Source organism: Chanodichthys erythropterus, chromosome 13 (assembly GCF_024489055.1).
Source record: "Chanodichthys erythropterus isolate Z2021 chromosome 13, ASM2448905v1, whole genome shotgun sequence".
Lineage (NCBI taxonomy): Eukaryota > Metazoa > Chordata > Actinopteri > Cypriniformes > Xenocyprididae > Chanodichthys > Chanodichthys erythropterus.
Window position 1 is genome coordinate 39713817 of NC_090233.1, and position 25550 is coordinate 39739366.

Genomic DNA, 25550 nt, shown 5'->3' on the forward strand with positions numbered 1-25550 from the left:
GATAGTTATGTAACGCTAAAAGCAATCATTTTCGTAGGTTTTGGATGTATTGTGTGTTAAATGCTAATGGCCTTGATGCGTGTTAAATCACTATAAAATAACATGGAAATAAAGTGCACTTTTTCTTTTGATTAAAAAAAATAAATCTTTTGATTGATAAATTCATAGTAGCTCGTTGGATATTCACGAAGGGAGAGGCTCAGTAAAGTCTTTTGTGAACGATGACATCATGTCACTCACGCCCTGAGGAAGCAGGTGAAAAGAAGTTAAACCAGACAGAGGGCCACGTTGAGTAGATTTGTACCGCGAAGGTAAGTGCAAACTGAATAAAAAGAGGTCAAAAAACGCAGGAAACATTTCCAAAGTTAAATCTTGATTTGATTTTGATTAACATGACCTCAGCATTCGATATACAATCGATGTCAAGCGAGAGGATCAAGATAGAGAAGTGCGTTCATGTGGTGGTTTCAGTCAGTCAGAATTTCTGACTCAGAAATCTTGATAAGCTACGAGTTTTTATCAAAGCATAGTCTTCTGTGAAGGGAAGTCGTTTACCTTTGCTTTTTATGTGGCCTATTTAAAAAATGTGAATAAATAAATAAAATGTAGTCTAATGGATTCTAAACTGTAAATTGTTTATCACACTATAGAATAGCCTACAAAAATGGCAGACTTGTGGGTAAGTAAAATCTTAAAGCTAGGTTCACTCATATCTGAAGGTGATGTTTAAGTATGATTTTGAATTGAATTTCTTATGTTGCAGGAAGAGTTGCAAAGTGTTGCGAATGATGCTCCCGCTTCATTCACAGCAGCGGTAAAACAAGCAAATAATAACTTTAATTTAGTTCTTTTTGACACTGGGGCTAGTTGTCACACTTTTAAACATTGTTGTAATTATTTATTTATTTATTATTAATCAATTCATGGATGGATGGACTGATTGATTGATTGATTACTCCTCCTTCAGCCAGGGGAGAGGGGTACCATTAAAGCCAAAGCTAACTTTAATGTCAATGAAGATGTTGCAGCTCTCCGCAAAGCAATTGAAGGCATAGGTAGGCCTACATAATATACATAGGCTACCTGAAGTGCATTATATACTGTACGTAATATGTTTATTCATTATGTGTACATGATATATTTAGGGTCTTGTAGTCTTGTTGTTGCAATCTCTTTGTATATTGTATATTTTTGAGAATGAATAAGTTTTGTGAGTTCTCACTTACCAGGTACAACTGAGAAGACGTTGATAGAGATACTGACCCACAGGAGCAGCAGTCAAAAGCAGGCTATTTCAAAGGCATACCAAGAAACCACAAAGAGGGTAACTATGTGTCCTTTTGCTCATACATAAAGGATTAGTTCACTTTCAAATGAAAATTTCCTGATAATTTACTCACCCCCATGTGATGTCCATGTCCTTCTTTCTTCAGTTGAAAAGAAATTAAGGTTTTTGATGAAAACATTCCAGGATTATTCTCCTTATAGTGGACTTCAATGGCCTCCAAACGGTTGAAGGTCAAAATTACAGTTTCAGTGCAGCTTTAAACAATACCAGACGAGGAATAAAGGTCTTATCTAGAGAAACCATCGCTCATTTTCTAAAAAAAATGTAAAAAATTATATAGGTTTAACAATAAATGCTCATCTTGAACTAGCTCTCTTCTTCTTCTCTATTAGAATTCCAGCAGTGTAGACACTAAGTGTATTACTGCCCTCCACAGGTCAAAGTTTGAACTAATTGTTATATACTTGCACAAGCATATTGAACATGACAGTTTAGTTCAAACTTTGACCTGTGGAGGGCAGTAATACACTTAGCAGTGTCTACACTGCTGGAATTCTAATAGAGAAGAAGAGAGCTAGTTCAAGATGAGCATTTATGGTTTAAATGTATAAAATTTTTATTTATTTATTTTTAGAAAATGAGCAATGGTTTCTCTAACCCTTGTTTCTCATATAGGATTGTCTAGAACGCTTTCAAGCTGCAAAGAAACTGTATTTTGACCTCCAACTGTCTGGAGGCCATTGAAGTCCACTATATGGAGAAAAACCTTGGAATTTTTTCATCAAAAACCTTCATTTCTTTTCGGCTGAAGAAAGAAAGACATGAACATCTTGGATGACATGGGGGTGAGTAAATTATCAGGAAATGTTAATTTGAAAGTGAACTAATCCTTTAATTGTTGGTGTGTGCACTGTTATATGATGAAAATCTTTTTAATTTGTTTGTCTAGATTCTTGTTAATGACTTGAAAGGCGACACTCATGGGGACTTTGAAAAGGTGCTTGTGGCGCTCGCAAGACCTCCTGCAGTTAATGATGCTAAATGGCTAAACAAAGCAATGAAAGTAAGAACTACATTTCCTAGTTTTTATATATATATATATATATATATATATATATATATATATATATATATATATATATATATATATATATATATATATATATATATAACAATAATCTGAGACAAGTTCTAGCTATATCTATGTGAACATATTTTGCATGTTGTTTACAAATGTTTGTGGATATTTTTTTTATTGTTTTCCTAATACATTCATGAATTGTTTTCCAGGGGGCTGGAACAGACAACAGTATCCTGATCGAAATTCTTTCCTCACGGACAAATAAGCAAATCAAGGAGCTGTCTGCAGCATATTCTGAGGGTGAGATGAGGAATCTATTGTAGTAACAAAATATGTAAGTTACAAAAAGTTGACATAATTGCTTCACTTCCCGTTGCCCTATAGAAACAAAGAAAACGCTGATACAGACCCTAAAGACTGAAGTTTCGGGAGATTATGGCAAAGCCATCCTTTTGCTTGCCGAGGTGATTAAATACACATGTAGCAGTTTATTCTAATGAATGCAGTTGATACTCTGGAAATTAAAGATATTTAATTTGTCTGTTATTTGTAAGGGAGCGAGGGACGAGAGCACCAATGTGAATGCAAACCAGGCTAAAGAGGACGCAAAGGTACAGAAATCTCAGAAAAAGTTCTCTTTTTATATAATAACAGATCACCCTGAACTGAATTCATTCTTTCAGAATACTTTTTCATTAGAATATCATTGACTAAAAAAGTCTGTGGCATAAAAATCTAATAAATTCTGTGCTGAATCTTTTCTCAAGGTAGGCTTTGTATATTGAAAAGTCTTCATTTAATTTGCTAGTCACAATAATAAGACAACTACATACCTCAATCTCTCATAATTTTGTCCTTGTTTCTATAATTAGGCCCACCATGATGGACAGCAAGCCAAAACTTGTTCACTTATAGTAGCGTTGAAGATTATGTTTTCTATGATTAGATGTATCTACATGTTCTCTGTTTCCTCCATAGGCCCTCTATTATGCGGGCGAGAAAAAACTGGGAACCGATGAGTCCAAGTTCATTGAGATCCTCTGTAAAAGGAGCTTCCCTCACCTGAGACAAAGTAATCAACATAATCATCCATATAAACACAAGCGTTTCATAAATTGCAGGTGTGTTTTAAATATAACTTGACATATCCTGTTGCAGCAATATTGGAATATAAAAACATCAGTGGCAAGACTTTGCAGAAGAGCATTGAGAAGGAAATGTCTGGAAACCTGGAGAAGCTGCTGGTTTCCATTGGTATATTTTTAATGTATTCTGAATACACATACACAATAATATATTATAATATTTGATACATGTTTTTACATCTACATATTTTTAATCAAATACACTTATTTCTTATAGTAAAGTGTGCAGTGAGTACTCCTGCATACTTTGCTGAACAACTCTACAAAAGCATGAAGGTACTGCAAAAAACACATTAATTTCAATCACTGTGTTTGTTCGACACTGATGTTTATATTAAAAATAGGACAATGTTTTATACTATTTGTGAACATGCAGGGAGCAGGTACAGATGAAACCACTTTGACCAGAGTAATGGTCAGCCGTGGAGAGATCGACATGCTGGACATCAGAGCTGAATACAAGAAGCTCTATCAGTCTTCACTCTACAAGGAAATAAATGTAAGATGATATAAATACTTCAGCACAAGTTCAGGTCATCTGCCATCTTTCTTTGAATTATGCTTTAGCCCAGTATAACCTGACTTCCTGATCCTCAGGTTTATTTGTTTAATCTTGCTCTCAAGAGATTCTAAAATTCATTAATGATATATTGTATCTAGAAATGTTCAGGATTTGAACAATCTGACAATGACCAAAATACTCTTTACTCATCTGTGTCACCGATGTCCTCTTTTCTGTGATTCTATATTTCATGCAAATGAAAGTCATTGGTGATGACTGAGAGTTTCACTTGTTCTTGTATCTGATGTTTTGGTACAGTCTGTCCTGATTGTCTTAGTGATTGTGACCGTGGGTGAATTTGCTCTCCTTCATTTCAGTCTGATGTGTCTGGCAGCTACGGTGAATGCCTGAAGATGATTTGTGGAGGAGAAGACTAAACCAGAAATACCACTGAAGATGTCCTATTTAGTTCTCTTACAATAGGTCAATCCATCGTGTCCTGTATGGCAAGCCCTTCGGATGTTAAATTTTAAATCTTTTATAAAATAGTTTTATTTAACAATTTTTTTTTTTCTCAGGGAATATTTTATATGTCTGGTTTACTGCAGGAAAAGGTACAGTGTAAGATTCAAATTGATTTACGATTCATATGTAATGGTAGTGAATAGCATGAAAAAATTGCTTTAGACTAAACCCCATTGCAACTCTGATAAATCATGAATATTCAAAAAAAAAAAAAATGCATATTTCTGCATTTCAGTGTTTTGGTAAAAAAATAAAACATTTTTACATATTACCTTGTTACCATTTTGTTTTTCATACACTACAGCAGATTGTTTTTACATACTGTCATAGTAAGATGATTTATTCCACTTATTGATTTCCTAATTATTGGCCTAAATGTCACTTTGTTGTTCTTTCCATGTCTGTTTCTGTCTCTATTATTTAATTAAATTTACCTGCTGCACTTTAATTTCTCAGTATTGATGGCACAGTTTGCCAGACGTAAATGTCATTAAAGGTGCCATCGAACGTTTTTTTTACAAGATGTGATATAAGTCTAAGGTGTCCCCTGAATGTGTCTGTGAAGTTGCAGCTCAAAATACCCCATATATATTTTTTAAAATAAATTTTTTACTGCCTATTTTGAGGCATATTTAGAAATGAGCCGATTCAGGCTGCAGCCCCTTTAATTGCTCACACTCTCCGCCCCCTACACAGCTAATATAACCCTCAAAATGGATCTTTACAAAGTGTTCGTCATGCAGCATATCAGATCATGTAAGTATAGTATTTATTTGGATGTTTACATTTGATTCTGAATGAGTTTGATAGTGCTCTGTGGCTAAAGCTAACATTACACACTGTTGGAGAGCTTTATAAAGAATGAAGTTGTGTTTATGCATTATACAGACTGCAAGTGTTTAATAATGAAAATAGCGATGGCTCTCTTGTCTCCGTGAATACAGTAAGAAACGATGGTAACTTAAACCACATTTAACAGTACATTAGCAACATGCTAACGAAACATTTAGAAAGACAATTTACAAATATCACTAAAAATATGATATCATGGATCATGTCAGTTATTATTGCTCCATCTGCCATTTTTCGCTGTTGTTCTTGCTTGCTTACCTAGTCTGATGATTCAGCTGTGCACAGATCCAGACGTTAATACTGCCTGCCCTTGTGTAATTCCTTAAACATGGGCTGGCATATGCAAATATTGGGAACCTACATATTAATGATCCCGACTGTACGTAACAGTTGGTGTTATATTGAGATTCGCCTGTTCTTCAGAGGTCTTTTAAACAAATTAGATTTATATAAGAAGGAGGAAACAATGGGGTTTGAGACTCACTGTATGTTATTTCCATGTACTGAACTCTTGTTATTTTACTATGCCAAGGTAAATTCAATTTTCAATTCGATGGCACCTTTAAGAAAAATATATTGAGTGTCTGTTAGAATTTAAAGGTAACCTTTTCGCTTCAAATTTTACCTTCTAAATGGCATTCCTCTGCCCAGATGGTTCCTGTTTGAGCTCTTTTTCTGAACTTCCCTCTTTCATTGGACATTTACTTTAGACCAAATTGTAGCCAGAATTTCTTGTAGATAGTATAGACCTATAGTTACCCTATTTTTGGTAAAAGAAAAATTGTACCTTAGTTATAAATATGACAGTAGATTCTACTCATGATAATAATAATAATAATAATAATTAAGCAAAAATCACAGCTCCCAAAATTTTCATACAACACTGCAGGACTCCACAATATGGACATGAACGACGCTCGGGGCAGTAACGGACATGATCGGGCCAGTGCTTCATCGTCACTAAAGTTTAGCATTTGTTTTAAGCATTGCCAATTTAAATGTTTAAGCGCAACAGGACACGAAAGAGCTCAATTCAGTACTCGCACACCGTGAGACGTTGTGTGCTAATACTATTAATTGCACTTAAATGGACAAATTCACACAAAATTGTCAAAATACCCATCTAGGCTAATGTCCTAGTAAACATAGTTATGTCTTAAATTAACATAAACAGTTGAGATATAAAACTGACGTAACTAGAGCTGGGCATTAGGACTTACACGCCTAATATTCCTGCTGCTGTCTGTTTTTAATGTTAAACTACAAAAGGGCAAATAACAAATCACTCATTGCTCTTGATTGAATAACTTTTGTTACTTTAATAAGGAGTAATCTATACTTAATTTATACAGTGCAGAATATGCAGAGCTATTTTACATTTCATTACTTTATTCAATTTGTGTACCTGAAAAACAATGTTTATTTCATTTGTACGTTTGTATTTATTTGTGCTATTGCTTATAATTTGATTATTTGTTCTTATTTTTTTTACTGACTTGTCTTCAGTAATATTTGAAATTTATATTAGTTAGGCTAGTAGTTTTTGCTGTGCTATCAACATTACAATCAAGAATTGTAATCTTATTTAAGGTTGCATGGGTCAAACACAATAACTATTTTAATTTATTTATTACTTTTTTAAGTAAAAATTCAAACTTTGAAATTTGAACCAACCAGCCCACTAGAAAAATTGTGAACTGAACAGTCAACAAAGCGTAGTGCCATGTTTGAAAAACAACAACAAAAGCAATACAAATCATCACTGCACACATTATAAAGATAACCAAGATATCTGGGCGATCTTATGATGTGCACATCGTTGAGTCATCTGTTCAGGGAGCTGCTGCTGATGAAACTTCACACAGTCAGGGGAGTTGATCTGTATTGAGGTGGAGAAGTGCCTGAGGGAACAGCAGATCCTCATTAATCCCATGTAATAATCCCAGACTCCAATTCGGTCTTCTACCTCTCCATCGACCTACATCTGTAGCTATTACCAGATAGCTGTCACATTTGTACAAGAATTATATGCATTTGGTTTTACAGCCATTGAAATTATTATTTTCTTAATATCCCAATTTAAATAGCTCTTGATTTTCTTGTGTCGATGATCTGCAGTTAACAGAGCACTTTGTATCTTATTTTAAAAATTAAAAAAAATTAACAATATACAAAAGTACAACATAATATAAAAAAGTTGATCCACAAAATATGAGTGGTACATTGTAAAAGGTACAAATCTTGACATCTAATATCTACACTTATTTTATGGGATGCGGAAGCACCTGCTCATTTTTCAGTGTTTGACCATTAGAGGGCAGGACATTTTCATGAACTGACAATGAGATGTACCTGAGGTCCCTCAAAGGGTTTTGTGTTGTCAGTCCAGACTGGTTAACATCACATGACTGTCTCAATCTGACGTAATCTTTGTCAACATTATATGAGATGAGTCAGTGCCCTGTTTAAACATATATTCAATTATACATTTAATTATAAGTGTCATTTTTGAAAGTTATAGGTGGGAGATACACGTACTGAGTATATATAACAACAACAAAAAATAACTCAACTTTAAACTTCTTTTTGATTGTCATCATCAGGAGGTCCCTGCTCTATGTGATTTTGTTATTTTCAACAATAGACATTAAATAAGCATCCAAATTCAAAAATGAGACATGTATTAAATAGGCTAAATAAGAATGGGTAATGTTGACAATTTAACCTAAACTAAGATGTCACTCAGTAGAGACTAGATATTTTGGGACCAAATGATGGATTGTAGTTATAATGCCATATTTCCCATACATTAAAGAAAAATGTTTGTTTGGCCATTTTTTTTTCTTACAATAATTTGAATGATTGAATTTATATAGTCGACACTAGAATTTGTTCAATAACTGAGAAAATGTAATGAGATTATTTTCTCATTTAATCCCCATTTTATGGGCAAGCTACTTTTAAATTCAGGTTCATTTTATGTTAGATAATTGTTTATCCAATAATTCTCACAACAACCCAACGATGGATCTGTGCTTCTCTGATGCTTAATAAAAACCGTAGGACACACAGGAATATGCACTGCTTCAGCACCTCACACACTCCCAAACAATCCTCCATTCACATCTTTCGACGAACGACTATCTTTATCAAGCAAACTGATAAATAAAACGCAGGCAGAGACAGTCATCCGTGCCATCCCATCAGAGAAGAGCATCTACAGGACGCGTCACGCTCACACCAATCATGACAATAGGAAGAAATCGGACAAAACAAAGTTAGGTTGTCAGACAGTCGGATTGGGCAATAACAAACCTCCCACTAATTCTCCGGCGAGTCACGAGAGTTCGAACTTTATCAGTGTGACGGGGGACTTCCAGAGCACGAGGACCCGCTCTGCCTTTAAAAAAAAAACAACAGACGCTGCTCTCGACACCACAAACGGTCGGCCGCTCGGAGGATTATTTTGTAGTAGGCTAATACTTTTTACTATGATACACGGTGTCCTCTTCAAGCAGATAGAGGAAGCCAATCAGCTAGCGAGCTGGCTAACTAAACTATCCAAAGGGGAAGTGGCAGCAGTCATCGTTTAAGAGTTTCGCTAGCGTAGCTTCCGCCTAACACACCCACTTTCTGTCTATTTGTCGTTCACATTGGTTTCAAATAACCCGGACTTCAAACAACTTAAGCTTTCGGCTGAACACAAAAGCATGCTTTGGCTAAACAGAGCGCTTCGCCGTTGTTAGCCAGCTAGCGAGGCGAATGGTCTCTCCAGCTCCAGCACCAGCACAGGCTCGCTAGCCAGCCAAAACTGGAGTCGGCCTGAAAATACAGCAGCGTGGAGGTTATCACTCGTGCTGTTGTCACTCATTAACGACAAAACGCTTGCCCTGACGGTTGACTTCTATGCAGTTGCTTCATCGGGCTTTGCGGGAAATAAGGAAGCATTCAGCTACGCCTCTCTGCGTCCCTCGAGCACTGAAGTGCCTGGCGCATCTCGGGAGAGCAGATCTCTCAGCATGCTGGACAAAAGAGCGGAGATGAGCAGATTGGCGTTTTAATCGTCTTTGGCTTGTTTGGAACTGTCTGTTTGGGGAAGGCGGGAACACAAGAGGCAAGAATGAAGAAGTTTTCGCGTATGCCGAAGTCAGAGAGCGGAAGTCTCGGGGGTGGGTCTGGATGTGGTACTGGAAGCAGCAACTACATCGGGAAGGTGTTTGCTGTCGGTCGATACCAAGTGACGGTGGAGGAGCTGATCGCTGAAGGTAATGGATGCATTTGTTTAGGCCAATAAAAATGAAATGGCAAAACCTACCGGTGAAGTGTATAAGAGCCCCCCAAACCAAACTGTTTTATAGATCAATAAGCAGTTCAGGAAGGATAAACTGGCTGTTTACTGCAGGTTGTACCTCGCCATATCAACGGATTAATTTTAACAGTAATGTAACGTTAGCTCCTTGCCATGAAAAGAGGAACTAGCTTGATGCTTGTCCTTCCCATAAATTGGTAGAGGGGATGCTTCCATATAACCACAGTTACTGATCACATGGCTTTTGATCAGGAGGTCTGGGCTGACCCAAATCGTGACCTAATGTTTGTCACTGCAAAGCAAACAAAAAGAAGAAATGGTCGGTGTCTTTCATCTGGTCCTTGTTAAACTTTAAGCACAAGAGTTTAGTGAACGCTCAGGCACAAACATTCAGTTTATTGCCACACAATTACTACACTTTGCCATGGCACAAAAAGATACTAAGATAGTAAAACAAAGTTTATCACATACTGTATGTCATTTTACCCTCCCTCTACAGGGCACACCTTTTTAGAGTTCTTAAGAGTAAGAGTTAAGTAGTTTGATGATAATCTCCTCCTGGACGGTTAGAAACATTGTAGAGTGGCACTCTTATCTTTCTCAGTTGTTGCATGATATTTAATAGCATGTTCAGCTGTTAAGTTCAGTATTTTTGCTCTGTGTCATCTAAAATACTTTGTTCACACAGTTCTGTCTCATGCAATGTGACTAATACAAGTGCTAGGGTGTTTGTTTCCCATGTAGATGTTGTCAGTTCTGTGAGTTTCACTGAACAGCAACTTGGCAGCCCTGAACTTGCTGACTGGACACAATTATATAATTTGCCATTAGTGCAAAAGTTCAGCCTCACAAACAACTGGCAGTTAGTTTTGAACAACTGTTGAGTTTGAAGTGCTTTTATTCTTGCTTTCTCCCTTGATTGTTTTATTTACAGTTTTTTTACAGATGCTAGGACACATTTCTCAATACTTAGGTCAGTTTTGCAAAACTCTTCACACAGTTCTCCTAACCAACTTTCAGCTTGGCAAAGCAGTTCATTTCACATTCAAAATGCACGACAACTACCAAAACACTTGATTCAGGTCTCAAATCAACTCATTCTTCCAGAACACAAGCAAAGGTTGACAGCCGACAAACACACTTTGTCACCCACAAAACAATTACCTAAAAAAACACTAACAACATGTAGCATTATACAATGTTTTCTTGTGTAAAACAAGGACACATTTCTGTTTATAATTCACTGCAATATATGTTACTGGAATAAATCAGACATGATGCATAATTTGTTGACATTTTATGACGTTTATTTATTTTTATTTTTTTGCACTGAGTAATTCCAAAATACAAGAATTTGTATACACACCATCCACTGATACAGATACAATTCAATTGTTTTTATAGCATTTAATTTTAAGATTTAAAATATATTTCATTAAAATATTACTGTAGGACTGTAGCAAATTGCTGTCTTATTCAGTTTTGTATTATTGTTTTGAACATAAGTTTAACAGTTTTGAAAACAGCATGTAAGCATGTGCAAATTGGCATGTACGTACAAAGAGTTTTGCCAGTTGTTGTGTCTGAGTGAGAAGAATTCATGAAATTTGAGAGATGTAGTCATTGAATGCATTTTGTGCCAAAGCAATGATAATTGATCCTCAGTTTAGCCCACATAGACTTCTGTTGTGCTCACTGTGTGAAGTTTTGCAAAAGTGATCTAATTGAGAAATGTGTCCTAGCGTTTGTAAAAAACTGTAATGTAGCATTTTTTTTTGTAAACTTGCGTTTTATCCCCCTTTTTTTCCTAAATGCTCTTATTTTATGGTGCCCCTTGAAATTGAATTTGTCCATTTGTAAAAAACACCTCCATTTGTTTTCCACAAAATGAAATCATGTGCTTCTGAAAATGATAGAATTTGTATTTTTTTGGAAAACCACATCCACATTATCTGCATGCTGTTCGAGTGATGGACAGATGGTTTGTGTTTGTGGCCTTTTTGTTTTGTGTTTGACCACCTGTTAAAAGTGTGTTGGCACAATGCAGAACACCGTCCTGTGATGGAAGTTGCTTCTTTTGTGTTTGCTTATTGAGCCTGACTGTTTGTCCCTCTTGAATGACCACCATGCTCCGTCTTTATTATTCCAATAAATTATTTCAAGCAACTGATTAGAGACAGCTGGGGAGTTGGCAAAGGATGGGTTGGCATTTGGGCAAGGGACTACGATTCTGGATGGGTGCTTAATTCTGTCATTTCCTCCCTTTACAGTAGCTCTCAAAGAGCCTGTTCATGTGATTGTAGTGTAATGAGATGATTTATGAGGCTTGAGCTAAAATGAAGACTGTAATGCAGTAAAACAGCTGATTTTTACCTGTTGGGACTTTGGATAGAATCACAAATCTTTTGTGTCTGAAAATTGTCAGAGTAATTTAGTGATCATTCGTGGTTTTTATTAAATGCAAAATGCAACAAGCTTTGTGTGGTCACTTAATGGCTGGCCACCTGCTCACCTCTCTGTCAACAAGCCCTGTTAGGACTGCTTTCTTTTGTCAACAGACCGCTCATGACTTCAGTGTTTTCCCCTGTTTCACTTCTTCAATATGTGACTGGCAGAATCTGCTTTGGTCTTTGATCTTTTACTAAAACAATAACTGTCATTCGACACCAAACCGGTTCAGAGTGGTTCCTAATGTAAGGTGCAGTAACATTCTACTGCACTTTCGATAGGAGCGTTACTGGACTGACCTTGAATGAGTCGTGTACAGAGGTGTTGCCCCACTCACTGAGCATGTGCTGGCAGAATTGCTGTTCTAAGAGCCACTCTGATTTCCTTATCTCCTTTACTACTCTGCTATAGGGCCTGTGTGTCCTATTGACAGTTGAAGCCGTGCGTACGTGTATGTGTGAAGGAGAGTTCAGTCATTTTTTCAACCAGTTACTTCAGCTTTGGTCCCTTGACATTTGTTGAAGTTATGACCTCTATTATATTTAGTTATTGGAAAGTGTCCCTTTAGTTTCCCAGCATCAAATGCCTGTTTTGTCACATGGAAAGGTATCTTTCAGTATCAATACAGGTCTTAACAGTCCCTGTCAGTTTTACTTTTCTGGCCTTGTTTCACTTGTCACATGTGCACTGGCAATATGACCTTATCTCTTTCTCATTGGTTTGATAGAACTGCCAAAATGGTAACTTGTTTTGATCTTATTGCCATACTGCATGAGGAACGAAGCCCTTTGGGTTTAATTTTCTTCCACAAAAGACGTCACAGCTACAGATTGAGATGAGATTAAATAAAACCGAATGCCTTTAAATGTGAATTAATCTTACAGCTTGTGCGGCTGTGCAAAGTCAGTTTTTCCAATTAAACAGTAGGCCACAAGAACTTGTTAATGGTCAAATAGGATAATATTTGTGCATTTTAACCAATGTCCACCCTGTTCTGACAGTGTTCCGGCCCACTATGAAATTGATTTCCTAGAATAGGGTAAAGTTGTGATAAAACAGAAGTAGCGATCTTATTACATATTGTGATTAGAGGTGTAAATTGGATGGTTCAGCACCATACTATCTGATATAGAGCCAGAATCTATCACGCATGAGATCAGTAATCTGATGACAGCTTATAACATGACAAAGTATTAGAGGCTTCTGTGCTAAAATGTGCAATGTGTAAAATCTAGTGCAAATCATAGGAAACAACTAAAATGAGGTATTCCAGTTGTAAAATGTACATTATTAAAAAAAAAAAAAAAAAAAAAAAAAAATATATATATATATATATATATATATATATATATATATATATATATATATATATATATATATATATATATATATATATATATATATATATATATATATATATATATATATATATATATATGATTTCTTATGTTTTTTTTTTTTGTGTTTTTTTTTTGGCTGCTACTAGTACATCTCAGTTTGGGGCACAGGCAGACATGCAAGGCTGAATCTAAGAATCTTTTCTATAGATAACCAAATTATATGTAGTAATGTAGTTATGCAGGTCCGTGTAACATCGGTATCACTAACTTCCACTGCAAGCCTAGTCTTGTGTAAAAGTCTTTATAGTAACAAGCAAATTATTTACTCCTAGAAAAATGCCTTAATTAATTTTAATCAGCACTTGATTGTACAATCACCTCTTTCCAGGCCTCATCCCTGTTCTGTTTGTCATTATTACCGGTCTCTTTCAACAGCTCCCATTTGTTATATCCGTGTCATCTTCAGATGACATAACAATTAGCACAGTATTCAAGTGGCATAATGCCAGTGAATTAAAACACAGTTATTCAGAGGAACCTGCCAAGGTAACAGTTTGAACCAGTAGTGTGGCCTCTTTACCTATTTACCCACCTTTGCTTAATTTTACTAATCTACTGGAAATATAAATTGAATATAAAGATAAGGGTGCTCTGATCTGAAGATTTTTTGGCCTGATTGTCGAACACTGGAATATTTGCCGATACCATTTATCGAAATAAATAATGCAACATGATAAATAGAAAGCTTCAAATATACCATGGGTCTGTTTGAAGCCTCCTATGTAGCTCCATGTAGCTATTCTTAATGTGTATTTTAAGAATAAAAAAATTAAAAAATGAGAAAGTATCATGAATTTACAACTTTTTATTTATTTGCAAGCAACACGTGCAACATATTTCATTCCCTCTCATAAAGGTGATTAGGAACAACTTAGAGCTTAACAAATATAGCATTCCTCTGAAATAATAATAATAACAACAAAAACAGAACAGTATCAACAGAGTAATCAAATGTAAAACCGCATTAGATAGACAGACTTCACTCTATAAATTAAATAGATTAATCCTACTAAATGTACTAAAGAGCAGTGAGCGATTTGATTAACATTGAACACAGGTGCCAGCAGGTAAATTAAGCACGGATCCAATATACTGTTACACATGCAACTTATTTCACAACTGTTTATGTTCACTTTAAGTTGAAATGGTTGAAACTTCTTTGTGGTCTGGCTGCATTGACCCAAGCCAACATTCTGTCAGTGGCACTTGTGAGAAATTACAAAGACATGCTAGTCAGGTTTTCCTCACTCTTCTGTGAGCACCCATTTCTGCCTTTAACATTTCAGCTGTACCTCACACACACATTTCTTACGCTGTTTTGAGAAAATGGGTCACTCAAGCTTTGTGAGCCAGAGTGGGGTTGGCATCTCACACAGTGTGTTGGCTCAAAAGAGTTCCTTAAGCAATTCTCTGTCAAAACACTAGTACTCTAAGATTATCTAACAGTGATTTAGCTCTAATCCCTTTGTCTAAATCAGTATGTTGCTGGTTGCATGTGGTGAATGGTCTTTGGCAACTGTTTTGTGTTTTGTCTGGCATCTGACCAGATCCACTTGTCATCCTGAACAATGCAGATTGTTTAGATGGCAGAGTAAGACTTATTATATTATATGTCTTTTACATTTTTAAAATTGATGGGGAGTTGTAGCAGACAAGTGTCATACCTTAAAGAAATTAATAGCATGCACTTCAGATTTTATTAAACATCAGACAGTTATTCTTTTTCTGGTATGTTTTATTGCAAAATTTCCACAGATGGACAAGTGGTTTTAAAAGTAGTGGGGTCGGCGCAGCTCAACTTGCAAGTGCTGTTTTCTGGCGTAGACGTGCCAGAGGGGGTTAGTGCACGCCTCAAACACACCACTACAATTCAATGAACCATCATAAGGACTATTTATGAAGGTAAAAAAGTTACTTAGTTCTGCTTTAAAGCTGCTGTCCTTAAGATTGCCTCTTTGTCGCCATCTCTGTTTGAAACCTGCATTTGCAGTTATATGCGGAATTATTATCTTTACATGCATTGTGCATCGGCACAGCTCCTCAGCGGGGATGAATCTAATGTTTACTGTCAGTCACCACATCAGTGTGGATACTGTACTTCGGAATCACAGATTGTAGTCTTGTAGTGTGACCAAAGTAAGAATTTTCACTGGAAAATGTCATTTTAACAAGTAACATGTCTGCCACTTTTGTTCTGACTAACTGAGGGGAAAAAGCATTTAGCCTACAATAAATCGCGCTGCAAATGGTGATTAAATCTAACGATCGCTTAGCTCAAATCGTATCAAATTATTATTGTTGTTATACTTTCTCAAATTGTTAATGTTAACCACATAAGCATTGCATGACTGTGTATTTAGTGTGTGTTAGCCTTACCTGTAGATTTCAATTTCTGTAGTCACTCAGCAGTCCGAAGTCTTTTGCTTTTTGACCACGGCTGAATCTCCACTTGTCACTGATGATTGTCATTTGGACCTTTCTGGATTACAGTCAGCTATCAAAATAAGTTTAATTATTTCAGCTGCTGTGAGAAAAGGCTATAAATGATCCGCTACCAGCAGCATCCTATATGCAGGGACTCATTTCTTTCTGTTTACAGACGTGACGTAATGACGCAAAGACAAATGGCTGCATGCTCGAATTTCCCGCGGAAATCCAACAGTATCGCTTTATTATAAAACATTATTACAAGCTTACTGTTGTGAATCGGGCTAAGGTAAGGAGATAGTTTTGAACACTGGCTGGTTATGTACTTGCTCAAATTGATTTTGGATCATTGTTAACCAAAACAGGTTACGGACTGCAGCTAAAAGAAAATATGTGCAGTTTCAGGTATTTTTACTTTTTAATGACAAAGTAAATCACATGAATAAGAAATAGTTGAGCTCAGACTAGAGGCCAAGGCTATGATTAGGGCTACAATTTTTTTGTTTAATAATTGCTAATTTGTAAAAAGAGGTCTTTTACAGTTTTTATGTTCATGTTTTTATTGACAGTGAAGAATTATTCTGTTTAATTAGTATTTTAGATTTAGTTTCTCCACATTAGACCCAAATATATTTTTGTTAAAGTACAAGGTTGTTAAGAGTCTCATAAAATGCTCAGCGTCATACTGGTTTAATGGTTGTAATGGATAAATTTAGCTGAATGACATTTCTCTGGGGGTAAGCTTCTGCTAAAAATATGCAGAAAATCTAAGTGAAAGTTTTGTTGTATTTATCAAGTCTGTGAGAAAGAAAATGAAGACCATCTGTAAAGTTCCAAAAAAAGAATGAGAAGTCAACCTCATGTTGCCATCAAGGAGGTTGTCGCAAAGTGCAGAATCTCTAAGCTTCTCTCCAAAGCAGACGTGTCTCTATTTTTAGAGGGTCAGTCTGTACCAGAGATAAATTTGTGAGCATCATTGTGGTTTAACTTGCAGAACTCAAGGGAAACTGATAAGGCAGTGTTCTTTTACAGATATTTGTTAGGGATGTACAGAAATTAAAATTCTGGGCCGAAACCAAAAATTCAGGATGCACTTGGCTGAAAACCAAAAATAAATAATAAATTAATTAATCAAACTTATTTAATAATCAACACTAACTAGAACGGAGTTGTACAAACATTTAAATTTTGCATAAGGCAGTTTTTTATGTCAACTTTTTAATAACAGAATTGCTTCTACTCCAGTTTGTTGGTAAAATATAAAAGTTTAAATGACAATAAACTGTAATAAATTTTGTTGACGTATCAACAGAAAACAGTACAGACTAAAGAACCCCACAAAATACAGTGCAATCAAAGAACGGCTAATATAACCTGTTTTGTTCACTGATTTCGACCTGAAACCGAAAAGCTGTTTTGGCTGAGAACTTTCAGTAGCTGAAATTTTGGTGCATCCTTAGATATTTGTGAGCTGCATGTGGTTCATTAATGTTTATGAAAGATTCCTCTGTTAAAATAAATAAGATACAACTTCCAGACCTGTGGGATGCCAGGCAGATGTGAAAAGGGAAAAAAAAGTTGACTGAGACATGCAAGGTTGATTGTGAGAATTGCTGCATGTCAGTAGCTTAAAGGTGCCCAAGAACGTTCTTTCACAAGATGTAATATAAGTCTAAGGTGTCTCCTGATTGTGTCTGTGAAGTTTCAGCTCAAAATACCCCATAGATGTTTTTTTAATGATTTTTTTAACTGCCTATTTTGGGGCATCATTAACTATGCACTGATTTACACTCGGCACCGCCCCCTTAAATCGCGTGCTCCCTGCCAAACGAGCTCTCGACTATATTACAGCGCATTTACAAAGTTCACACAGCTAATATATAACCCTCAAATGGATCTTTACAAGATGTTCGTCATGCATGCTGTATGCATGCTTCGAATTATGTGAGTAAAGTATTTATTTGGATGTTAAAGTTTTATTCTGAGTGAATTTGAGGCTGTCCTCTGTGCCTAATGGCTAATGCTACGCTGTTGGAGAGATTTATAAAGAATGAAGTTGTGTTTATGCATTATACAGACTGCAAGTGTTTAAAAAATGAAAATGGCGACGGCTCTTGTCTCCGTGAATACAGTAAGAAGCGATGGTAACTTTAACCTCATTTAACAGTACATTAGCAACATGCTAGCGAAACTTTTAGAAAGACAATTTACAAATAACTTATCAGTAAAAATATCATGCTATCATGGATTATGTCAGTTATTATTGCTCCATCTGCCATTTTTCGCTGTTGTTCTTGCTTACCTAGTCTGATGATTCGGCTGTGTGCATCTCCAGACGTTAACTGGCTGCCCTTGTCTAATGCCTTTTTATAATTTTGGGAACATCATGGGCTGGCATTATGCAAATATTGGGGCGTACACCCCGACTGTTACGTAACAGTCAGTGTTATGTTGAGATTCGCCTGTTCTTCAGAGGTCGTTTAATCGTTTAATCATGTCTTTTCCATGTACTGAACTCTTGTTATTTAACTATGCCAAGTTAAATTCAACTTTTGGATCAAGGGCACCTGTAAATTAATATTAGAAAATAAATGCATATTTATTTGCTCTGAGCAATTAGAATCTTCTTTATTTCAGTGGCTGTTTGATATAAATGATGGCTCATCTAATGGAAAAGACAGATTTCAGACCAGATCAAGATCTTTATCACATTTTGTCAAACTGAGGCCATGTTCACACAGCAGCAGAATGCGGTTGTCAGTCCTGTATTGGAGTCCTTAATACGGTTACGTTCACACACAATACGGTTATTTACGGGAGTGACAACTGCATTTTATAACCGAACTCACACCTGTACATTTTCAGGACTCACAACCGCATTCTCTGAATATTCGCGCTGTGTGCACTGAACTAGTTGTCGGTAACGTCATATGGAGCGAGAGAGCCGGTATTTTGTGTGTGGTTTCGCTTTTGGTTACTTAAAGCGACAGAGATATGAGCTGTGCATCATTTTACAGTTTTTTTACGATTGCTTACACACTGAAATTAAACTTTTCCCACAATTAGCAAAACCTTACACTCAAGGAGCAAAACACAAAGCTAGATCTGCACAACTATAAGCACATTCTCAGCCTCACACTTTTTGCAAAACACTACACACACTGTTTTGCACAACACTAAACACACTTCTCTACATTAGACACAGAAATCAAACATACTGTCACTTCTTTGCCATTTCAAGACACTGCTGTCTAAAATACCACACATATAAACCAATTGATCAAACACAGCCATCAGGTGTGCAGACACTTAGGTGCTTAACTGTAAACTCAACAATCAGGTGCTATAGTACTATAAAAAGGCAAAATGTGAGTTTATGAGTCTTCAACAAAATGAAAGGCAATGTTGCAGTTAGAGGGAGAGGGAGAAACATCATTTTGAATCATTTTGAATGTCCCGGGCCAACGCGGTGGTAACATCCCAATGTATGTTGCGATCACACAGAATTTGGTCCTCCACCAGCATGCCAACTCAGGCTCTTACAACATGCCCCACATATTCACATTTTAGACAGACTGCAGAAAATCGTCACAGCAGAAGACCAAATGGATGCAGAGCAGATGAGATACATTGTCATATGGGACAATGTAAATTTCCACCTATCTGCCCTGGTCAAAAAAATGGTTTTATTAGCATCCACAATTTTCACTCCAATACATCCCACCTTCCTTAAACCCATTGAGGAGTTTTTTGTTTGTTTGTTGTTTTTTTTGGCATGGAAGGTTTATAGTCTCCAGCCCTCTGTCAGGATGTGCCTCATTCAAGCCATGGAGAAGGCCTGACCGAACTGATGCAGGATCTGTGCAAGGATGGATTCACCTTTCAAGAAGATTCTTCCCTCGCTGTCTTGCGTGAAAGGACATTGCCTGAGATGTGGATGAAGCACTATGGCCAGATCCAGCTAGGCCAAGAGATGATGCTTTGGTGTTTTGTCTCCTCAAATATTTTTGTTCATGTAATATATTATATTTAGAATATGTTCTAATTTTCAGTACAAAATATAACCTTTGGAAAGGCATTGATGTATTGAATGGTTTTGCAATATGGTGAGAAATAAATATTTTCATCAATGTGCAGTACTGATCTTGTGTTATTTATATATATATACATAATATAATATAATATAATATAATATAATATAATATATAATATAATTTATTCATGTACTTTACTCTAACAATATCTCTGAAAAAATCAAACCCAGACTATATAATTAGAAAAGTATAAAAGTTACAAGTGTTTAAGAGTGAGCACAACAGTGTGTAAATGAATCAAACAGAATCAGAATGTATGAACCATGTGTGTTCAATACAGTGTCAAAGTTGGGTTTTGTTAAATTAATGTAAAGTTTTGAATGAAATGTTTCATTTTGCAAATGATCTGAAGTGTTGTGCTACTTTGGTGTAGGGTTGTGTTAATTGTGTGTAGTGTTTTGACAAACCGGGCCCTGTTTTCAAAATTGTGCTTAAGCAATCGTAAAAAACTGTAAGGTGTTAGATCCAGTCACTGTTCTCCACCGGAGCGGTTTCCGCCAGTTTTGTTTCTTTTCCAAATTCAAATGCTGTTTCATACGCGGGACGTCGCAAAGGTCGTGATACGCGTGTGCGTCCGTTAAAGACTCCGGCTAGCGCGTGTTTACATGCTGCTCTTGGTTAATGAAGTTTGAATGGATGAACTCGCGGTTTAATTAGTCTTTTGTCATGTCAAAAGTGATAATACTTTTCAGTTTTATGGACGTCACCATCTTTAATATTACGTTGGTCACTGTCGTTATGGTTACTAGTAAGAGAATATGGGCTTGACTCTTGTTACACGTCCATACAGACAGTGTTCCAGACGCTACTGAAAGTTGTTGTGTGAACAAGACATTTCAAGACTCACACCTGTAAGTAAATGCGGTTGTCAATCCCAAAAACTGACAGTGTGAACGTGGCCTGAAAATACAGATATTTTTTTTTTTTTTTTTTTTTTTTTTTTTTTTAAACCTTTATTGTCCAGCTCTAATTTGGAATCATCAGTATTTTCAGAGCTGTGGGAATGACCCAGAACAGTCAGGCAAATGTCCTCTGTTTGCCCTCTTTTACACAGCAGAATCAACATTTGTGATCGTCAGCACATCAGGCCACTGGCGGGGGGATTCCATTTCTGGCTCCATTACTGCAGAGGAGAAGGTCTAAACTTGGGCTAGATCTGCATGAACATCCCTGTGGACAATTTGCTAGGGTACTTGTCATTCCTCCAGATTTGTAAATCATCTAGGCCTAAATTATTCTAAGAGGATGGCATGTAGAGAAGTAAGAAATAGTAAAAGTAATGTTTCTTGAAGATTCAGCATGCCGTTAATGTAGTGAATGTCATTGTCATGTGTTTTGTCTTGCTCTAAAATGTTTCATGCATAAAATTACAGATCTACACAATATAATATTGTCAACATTTCAAAAGATAGGCTTTAAGTTGACACCCTCACACTTAAACTAACTCTCAAACCCTCACAGAGCCATGGAAAGTTTAGCTTTTTATTTGCATCCTGTTGGGTTTCATCCTGTTCAGCATCCTGTTCTTTTCTTCATTTCCATTCTGTTAAGTTTCATCCTGTTCATTTTTCCAACCATATAATTAAAGTGCCTGAGCTTCACCAGAGCATATTTCTCAAAGTCTGTTATACCTTTGTATGGAAATGCTTAAATATGCAAAAATTTTTTGTTTTTTTGTTACAGCGATCAAAAGGAGCTGCATTATACAAATTTCCCAAGTGATTTCACCTTGCCATCAGATATTATTACTACTTTGTTACTTAAAGGGATAAATGAAGCTTGGCATAATTTACTCACCCTCATGTTCTAAACCTGTGTATATATATATATATATTTTTTTTTTTTTTCTTCTGTGGAACATAAAATAAGTTATTTTGAGATATGTTTCCGATATGTTTTAAAACTATACAGTGGTCACCAAAACTGCTTGAGTTTTTACAATTTTCATTTTTGGGTGAAAATGGCACAAGAACATTTGCACAAAGCAATAACCCATCAAGCCCAGAATCTTGACCTTCTCTGACAGATTTTTAGCCTTGATGTGAAGCTAATGCTGACATCCCACTAAAAGAGAGGAAGCTAAACCTCTTGCCTGATTTAAGAATTTGAGACTGTACCATATGGGCACCATCAGCAGACATCAACACCACTGACACTTCCAACATTTTGGATTTCTTAAATCAATTGCCTTACCATGAGCCTTTGTGTGAGAAATCAGAGGTCACCTTCATTCACGCAGGTGACAGCTGCGATGTGAGTGTGTGTTTGTCTGATGTCCCTTAGGTTTACAGAATGATGTGTAATCAGACTCTTGCTACTGTTCTAGATCACAGGAAGAAATAAGTGACAAGTATGTCAGAATAGCACTGACCTATATCAGTAATAATCCAGTGTAATTTAGGCCAGTGTTCAGTGTTATGAATATGATTTTATGGCCTGGCTACACTTCCTGTTTCTCATTAAAAAAAAACTGCTTACACAACATGTCTTGTGATTCAAGACACTTTCTGTCAGTGCCAGGGATTTTTTTTTTTTTTTTTTTAACCTAATTGTACAGCTTACACATAAGATAGCTGTGTATGGGTCTGTAGTTGTAATGTAATTGTTTACTCAACCTCATGTCCTTCTGAACCGGTATGACTTCTGTTCTGCAGAACACAAAAGAAGATCATTTGGATAACTGTTTTTGTCAATACATTGAAAATCAGTTGTGTCCAAAACAACATTGACCCCACTGACTTTCATTATATACCAAAAACATGTTTCAAAACATTTGTTTTACATGTGTGTTCTACAGAAGTAAGTCATATAGGTTTTGATCGACATGAGGTATGTGAACGATGAGAGAATTGTCTCTTCTTTTTTTTTTGGTGAAGACTCAATTAAACAATGTTTGTGTGTGCATTTCTGCACCTCTGGAAGCACTTAGGTTTAGTGATGTTATTGTTAAACTGAACTGCTCTTTGTCTGTATTAGTCATCAGCAGCATGCAACTGCTTTCCTTGCTCAATGACAGGGTGAACCCTGACACACTTTCTGAGCTGCGTCTGAGATCTCTATTCTGTGCACTTTGTTCATTCTTTGTGCTTCCACATGGTTACTGGAACTGTCGTGGGATGTCATGCTGTATCTGCAATTTATTGTGAACAGGCAGTGTTTAGTTTAAGCTGTTTCTTTACATTCATGTAGCCACCTGAGATGACCTCAGCCCTTTTTTAAACTGAAGAATGAGAGATTTCACACAAAGCTCTATAGCGGAAGTGAAGGTGGGCCTGTGCAAAGGAGATATTTGGCAGAGAAGGCAGTTATCTTTTTAGTAGCAGCCTGGCTAAGTGTTTTTGTATCTAGATGTGGAGTACAATACAGATTAGATGCCTATCATGTGTTGCCAAGAAGGCTTTGTTAAGCCCCTCCTCTTTGCTGCACACGCTGTCATAAACCTTTGTTGTGTTCCAAATAACGTACTATACACTGTGCACTTACTCTCTGCTCTATAGTATGTACTCAACCATCTAGGGTATGGGGTTAGGTTATTTATATATAGCCCCTGCAACAGGAAAGCTGTGACAGTTGAGTGTATGAAGTGTCCAACATGCCACACTTCCTTTTTTCGGGTATTTAAAATGCACTTTTTCTTTTTTGCACAGTTTGTAGTGTGAACACACTACTTGCACTATTTATGCTACAAAATGGCTTAGAATAGTACATAAGTATGCAAATTGGGACACGTCTCCGAACGTGGGTCAGTAATTGTGCTAGGTGATGGGGCTGTATAGCATTGCACTTGCCCCTCCAGTCTTACAGGCTTGAGCACTGTAAAATACTTCCTGAAAGTTAGTTTTAAGTGCCAAAAGGGCATTACTACAACTTGGGTTCTAAGGTCATGGAAAACCTGGATGGTTTTAAAATTGTTATTTTTACAAGTGACAAGTCAGAAAAAATTATTTTGTTGAAAAAAAAAAATATATATATATATATATATATATATATATATATATAATTAATATAATATAATATAATATAATATAATATATCGTTCCAGTTACGCTCAGCTCGAAAATGCTTTTCAAGGAGATATTTCTCTTTGTGATTGTAGTCGCTATGATTAAAAAGAATTTTAAAAATCCTTCAGTAATCTCAACTGTAAAAAAATACTGTTGTACACCTGTGCAACATGTTTAAATTAGCAATAACGGGAATAGCTTCAGGGCATTTCTTCCTGATTGTGATGTATATCAGAGTAAAAAAAAATGTAGGGTGGAGACCCTGTTCTATCCATTGGTTGTTGGCGGATCTGAAGGTGAGCTCTGAGGGTGATTGTAAGAAAAGGGCAGGGTTTAAGCAGACTAAATAATTGAAGTCTGTCTTTTCACCAGAAGAGTTATGGTGTTATGTCAAATAAAATAAAATAAAATGTTTGCATGGATGAATATTACACTAGAAGTTGTGCATTTACGTAATAAATAAATTTCAGTTTTGAATTTCAATTTTGTCAAATTTAATTATTTTGTAGTCTTTAAACATATATATTCCAAGTTTTTGTGTTGAGAGTTCTCTGCAAACTGTTTTTCTTTACCTTTTTTTTTTTTTTTTTTTTAAAGGTCCTGATTAGTGGTTCTCCATACCAATACATTTTCAGTTGAGGGCGGCTAAACAAGCATGAGTTTGTTAGGCAACAAGTGCGGCATTGTGGGTCCTCCTTTGTGTCAGGGCACTCTCTTTCTGTGGACCGCTCCGTGACTCAGCATGCTGTTAATGAGAAAATGCTCACCAGTCATACGTTGCCAGGATTCATTCACCCTGGAACTGATGGGAGAAGTGTTGCGGAGGCATGGCGCCCCTCTTTGCTGCATGTTGTTTCAGAGCCCCTGCCTTCGCCACTGTGTAGGCGATCAGTACGCACATTCAACGAGTTTCACTGAAGCACAGAGGCTTAGGCAAGGTTGCTAGATATTGCTTTTTTTTTTTACTTATTGTCTTTTATTTTTAATGAGCATTTTAAATTCACATTGTTGTTGTTGTTGTTGTTCCATATGGGATCAGTTTATTAACCTTCATTGCTTTTTACAATTTACTGCAGTTTTAGTATCTCTGTGACCTTTACTAGAACTCGACTGTGTTTTCCCCATACAAACATACTGTTTTGCTTCAGAAGAGTTGGAATTTAGCACACAAGTTGTATGAACTACTTTTATGGAAGTTGTAAGGTGCTTTTTTTACTTAATTTTTGAGGCTTGACAGCCCTGTTATGGAAAAAAAGCACTGTCATCTTTTTTGTTTCACAGAAGAAAGCTAGTCATACGAGTGTGGAACAATATGAAGCTGAATAAATGTGACGTTTCAATTTCAGGTGAACCAACCTTATAAGGTTGTCTTTCTCCTGAGGCTAACTTTGTTCACAATCTACTGCCAACAGTGAGCCCATCCCTAACTTGGCTTAAGACTGCCTTTCTCTCTCTCCATTATATTTTCCTCCTGA

The 25550-nt window shown here is 36.3% G+C and overlaps 2 protein-coding genes across 6 annotated transcripts in view; both read left to right on the plus strand.

Annotated features, from left to right (window-relative positions):
• The first annotated feature begins 252 nt into the window (after positions 1-252).
• On the plus strand, positions 253-4869 carry LOC137034103 (annexin A3-like). Of its 2 annotated transcripts, none has more exons than XM_067406723.1 (14): positions 253-311; positions 651-679; positions 764-814; positions 968-1055; positions 1230-1324; positions 2238-2351; positions 2579-2669; positions 2754-2833; positions 2924-2980; positions 3348-3441; positions 3528-3623; positions 3732-3790; positions 3891-4013; positions 4394-4868. In XM_067406723.1, exons 2-14 carry the CDS (start codon positions 665-667, stop codon positions 4451-4453), a joined length of 1023 nt encoding a protein of 340 aa, XP_067262824.1. In that variant the 5' UTR covers positions 253-311; positions 651-664; the 3' UTR covers positions 4454-4868. The 2 variants fall into 2 exon arrangements, with proteins under 2 accessions (XP_067262824.1, XP_067262825.1); XM_067406724.1 differs by having other exon boundaries at positions 297-311; positions 656-679; positions 4394-4869.
• A 3856-nt stretch (positions 4870-8725) lies between these two features.
• The window catches only part of bmp2k (BMP2 inducible kinase), a 37850-nt gene continuing 21025 nt past the window's right edge, over positions 8726-25550 (plus strand). For 2 of the 4 annotated variants that reach the window (XM_067407266.1, XM_067407267.1), the window contains exon 1: positions 8727-9658. In XM_067407266.1, the coding sequence (XP_067263367.1) occupies positions 9514-9658 (145 nt within the window). In that variant the 5' untranslated portion in view covers positions 8727-9513. Of the gene's footprint in view, positions 9659-21123; positions 21261-25550 lie in introns of those variants that run through there. The other 2 variants (XM_067407268.1, XM_067407269.1) reach the window with 2 other exon arrangements.

What these genes read in the sequence shown, in the direction of transcription:
- LOC137034103 (XM_067406723.1), top strand. An exon ending in GAAGCTGCTGGTTTCCATTG is followed by an intron (nt 3,624 to 3,731) that starts GTATATTTTTAA and finishes TATTTCTTATAG; the next exon opens with TAAAGTGTGCAGTGAGTACT. An exon ending in CACTCTACAAGGAAATAAAT is followed by an intron (nt 4,014 to 4,393) that starts GTAAGATGATAT and finishes CCTTCATTTCAG; the next exon opens with TCTGATGTGTCTGGCAGCTA.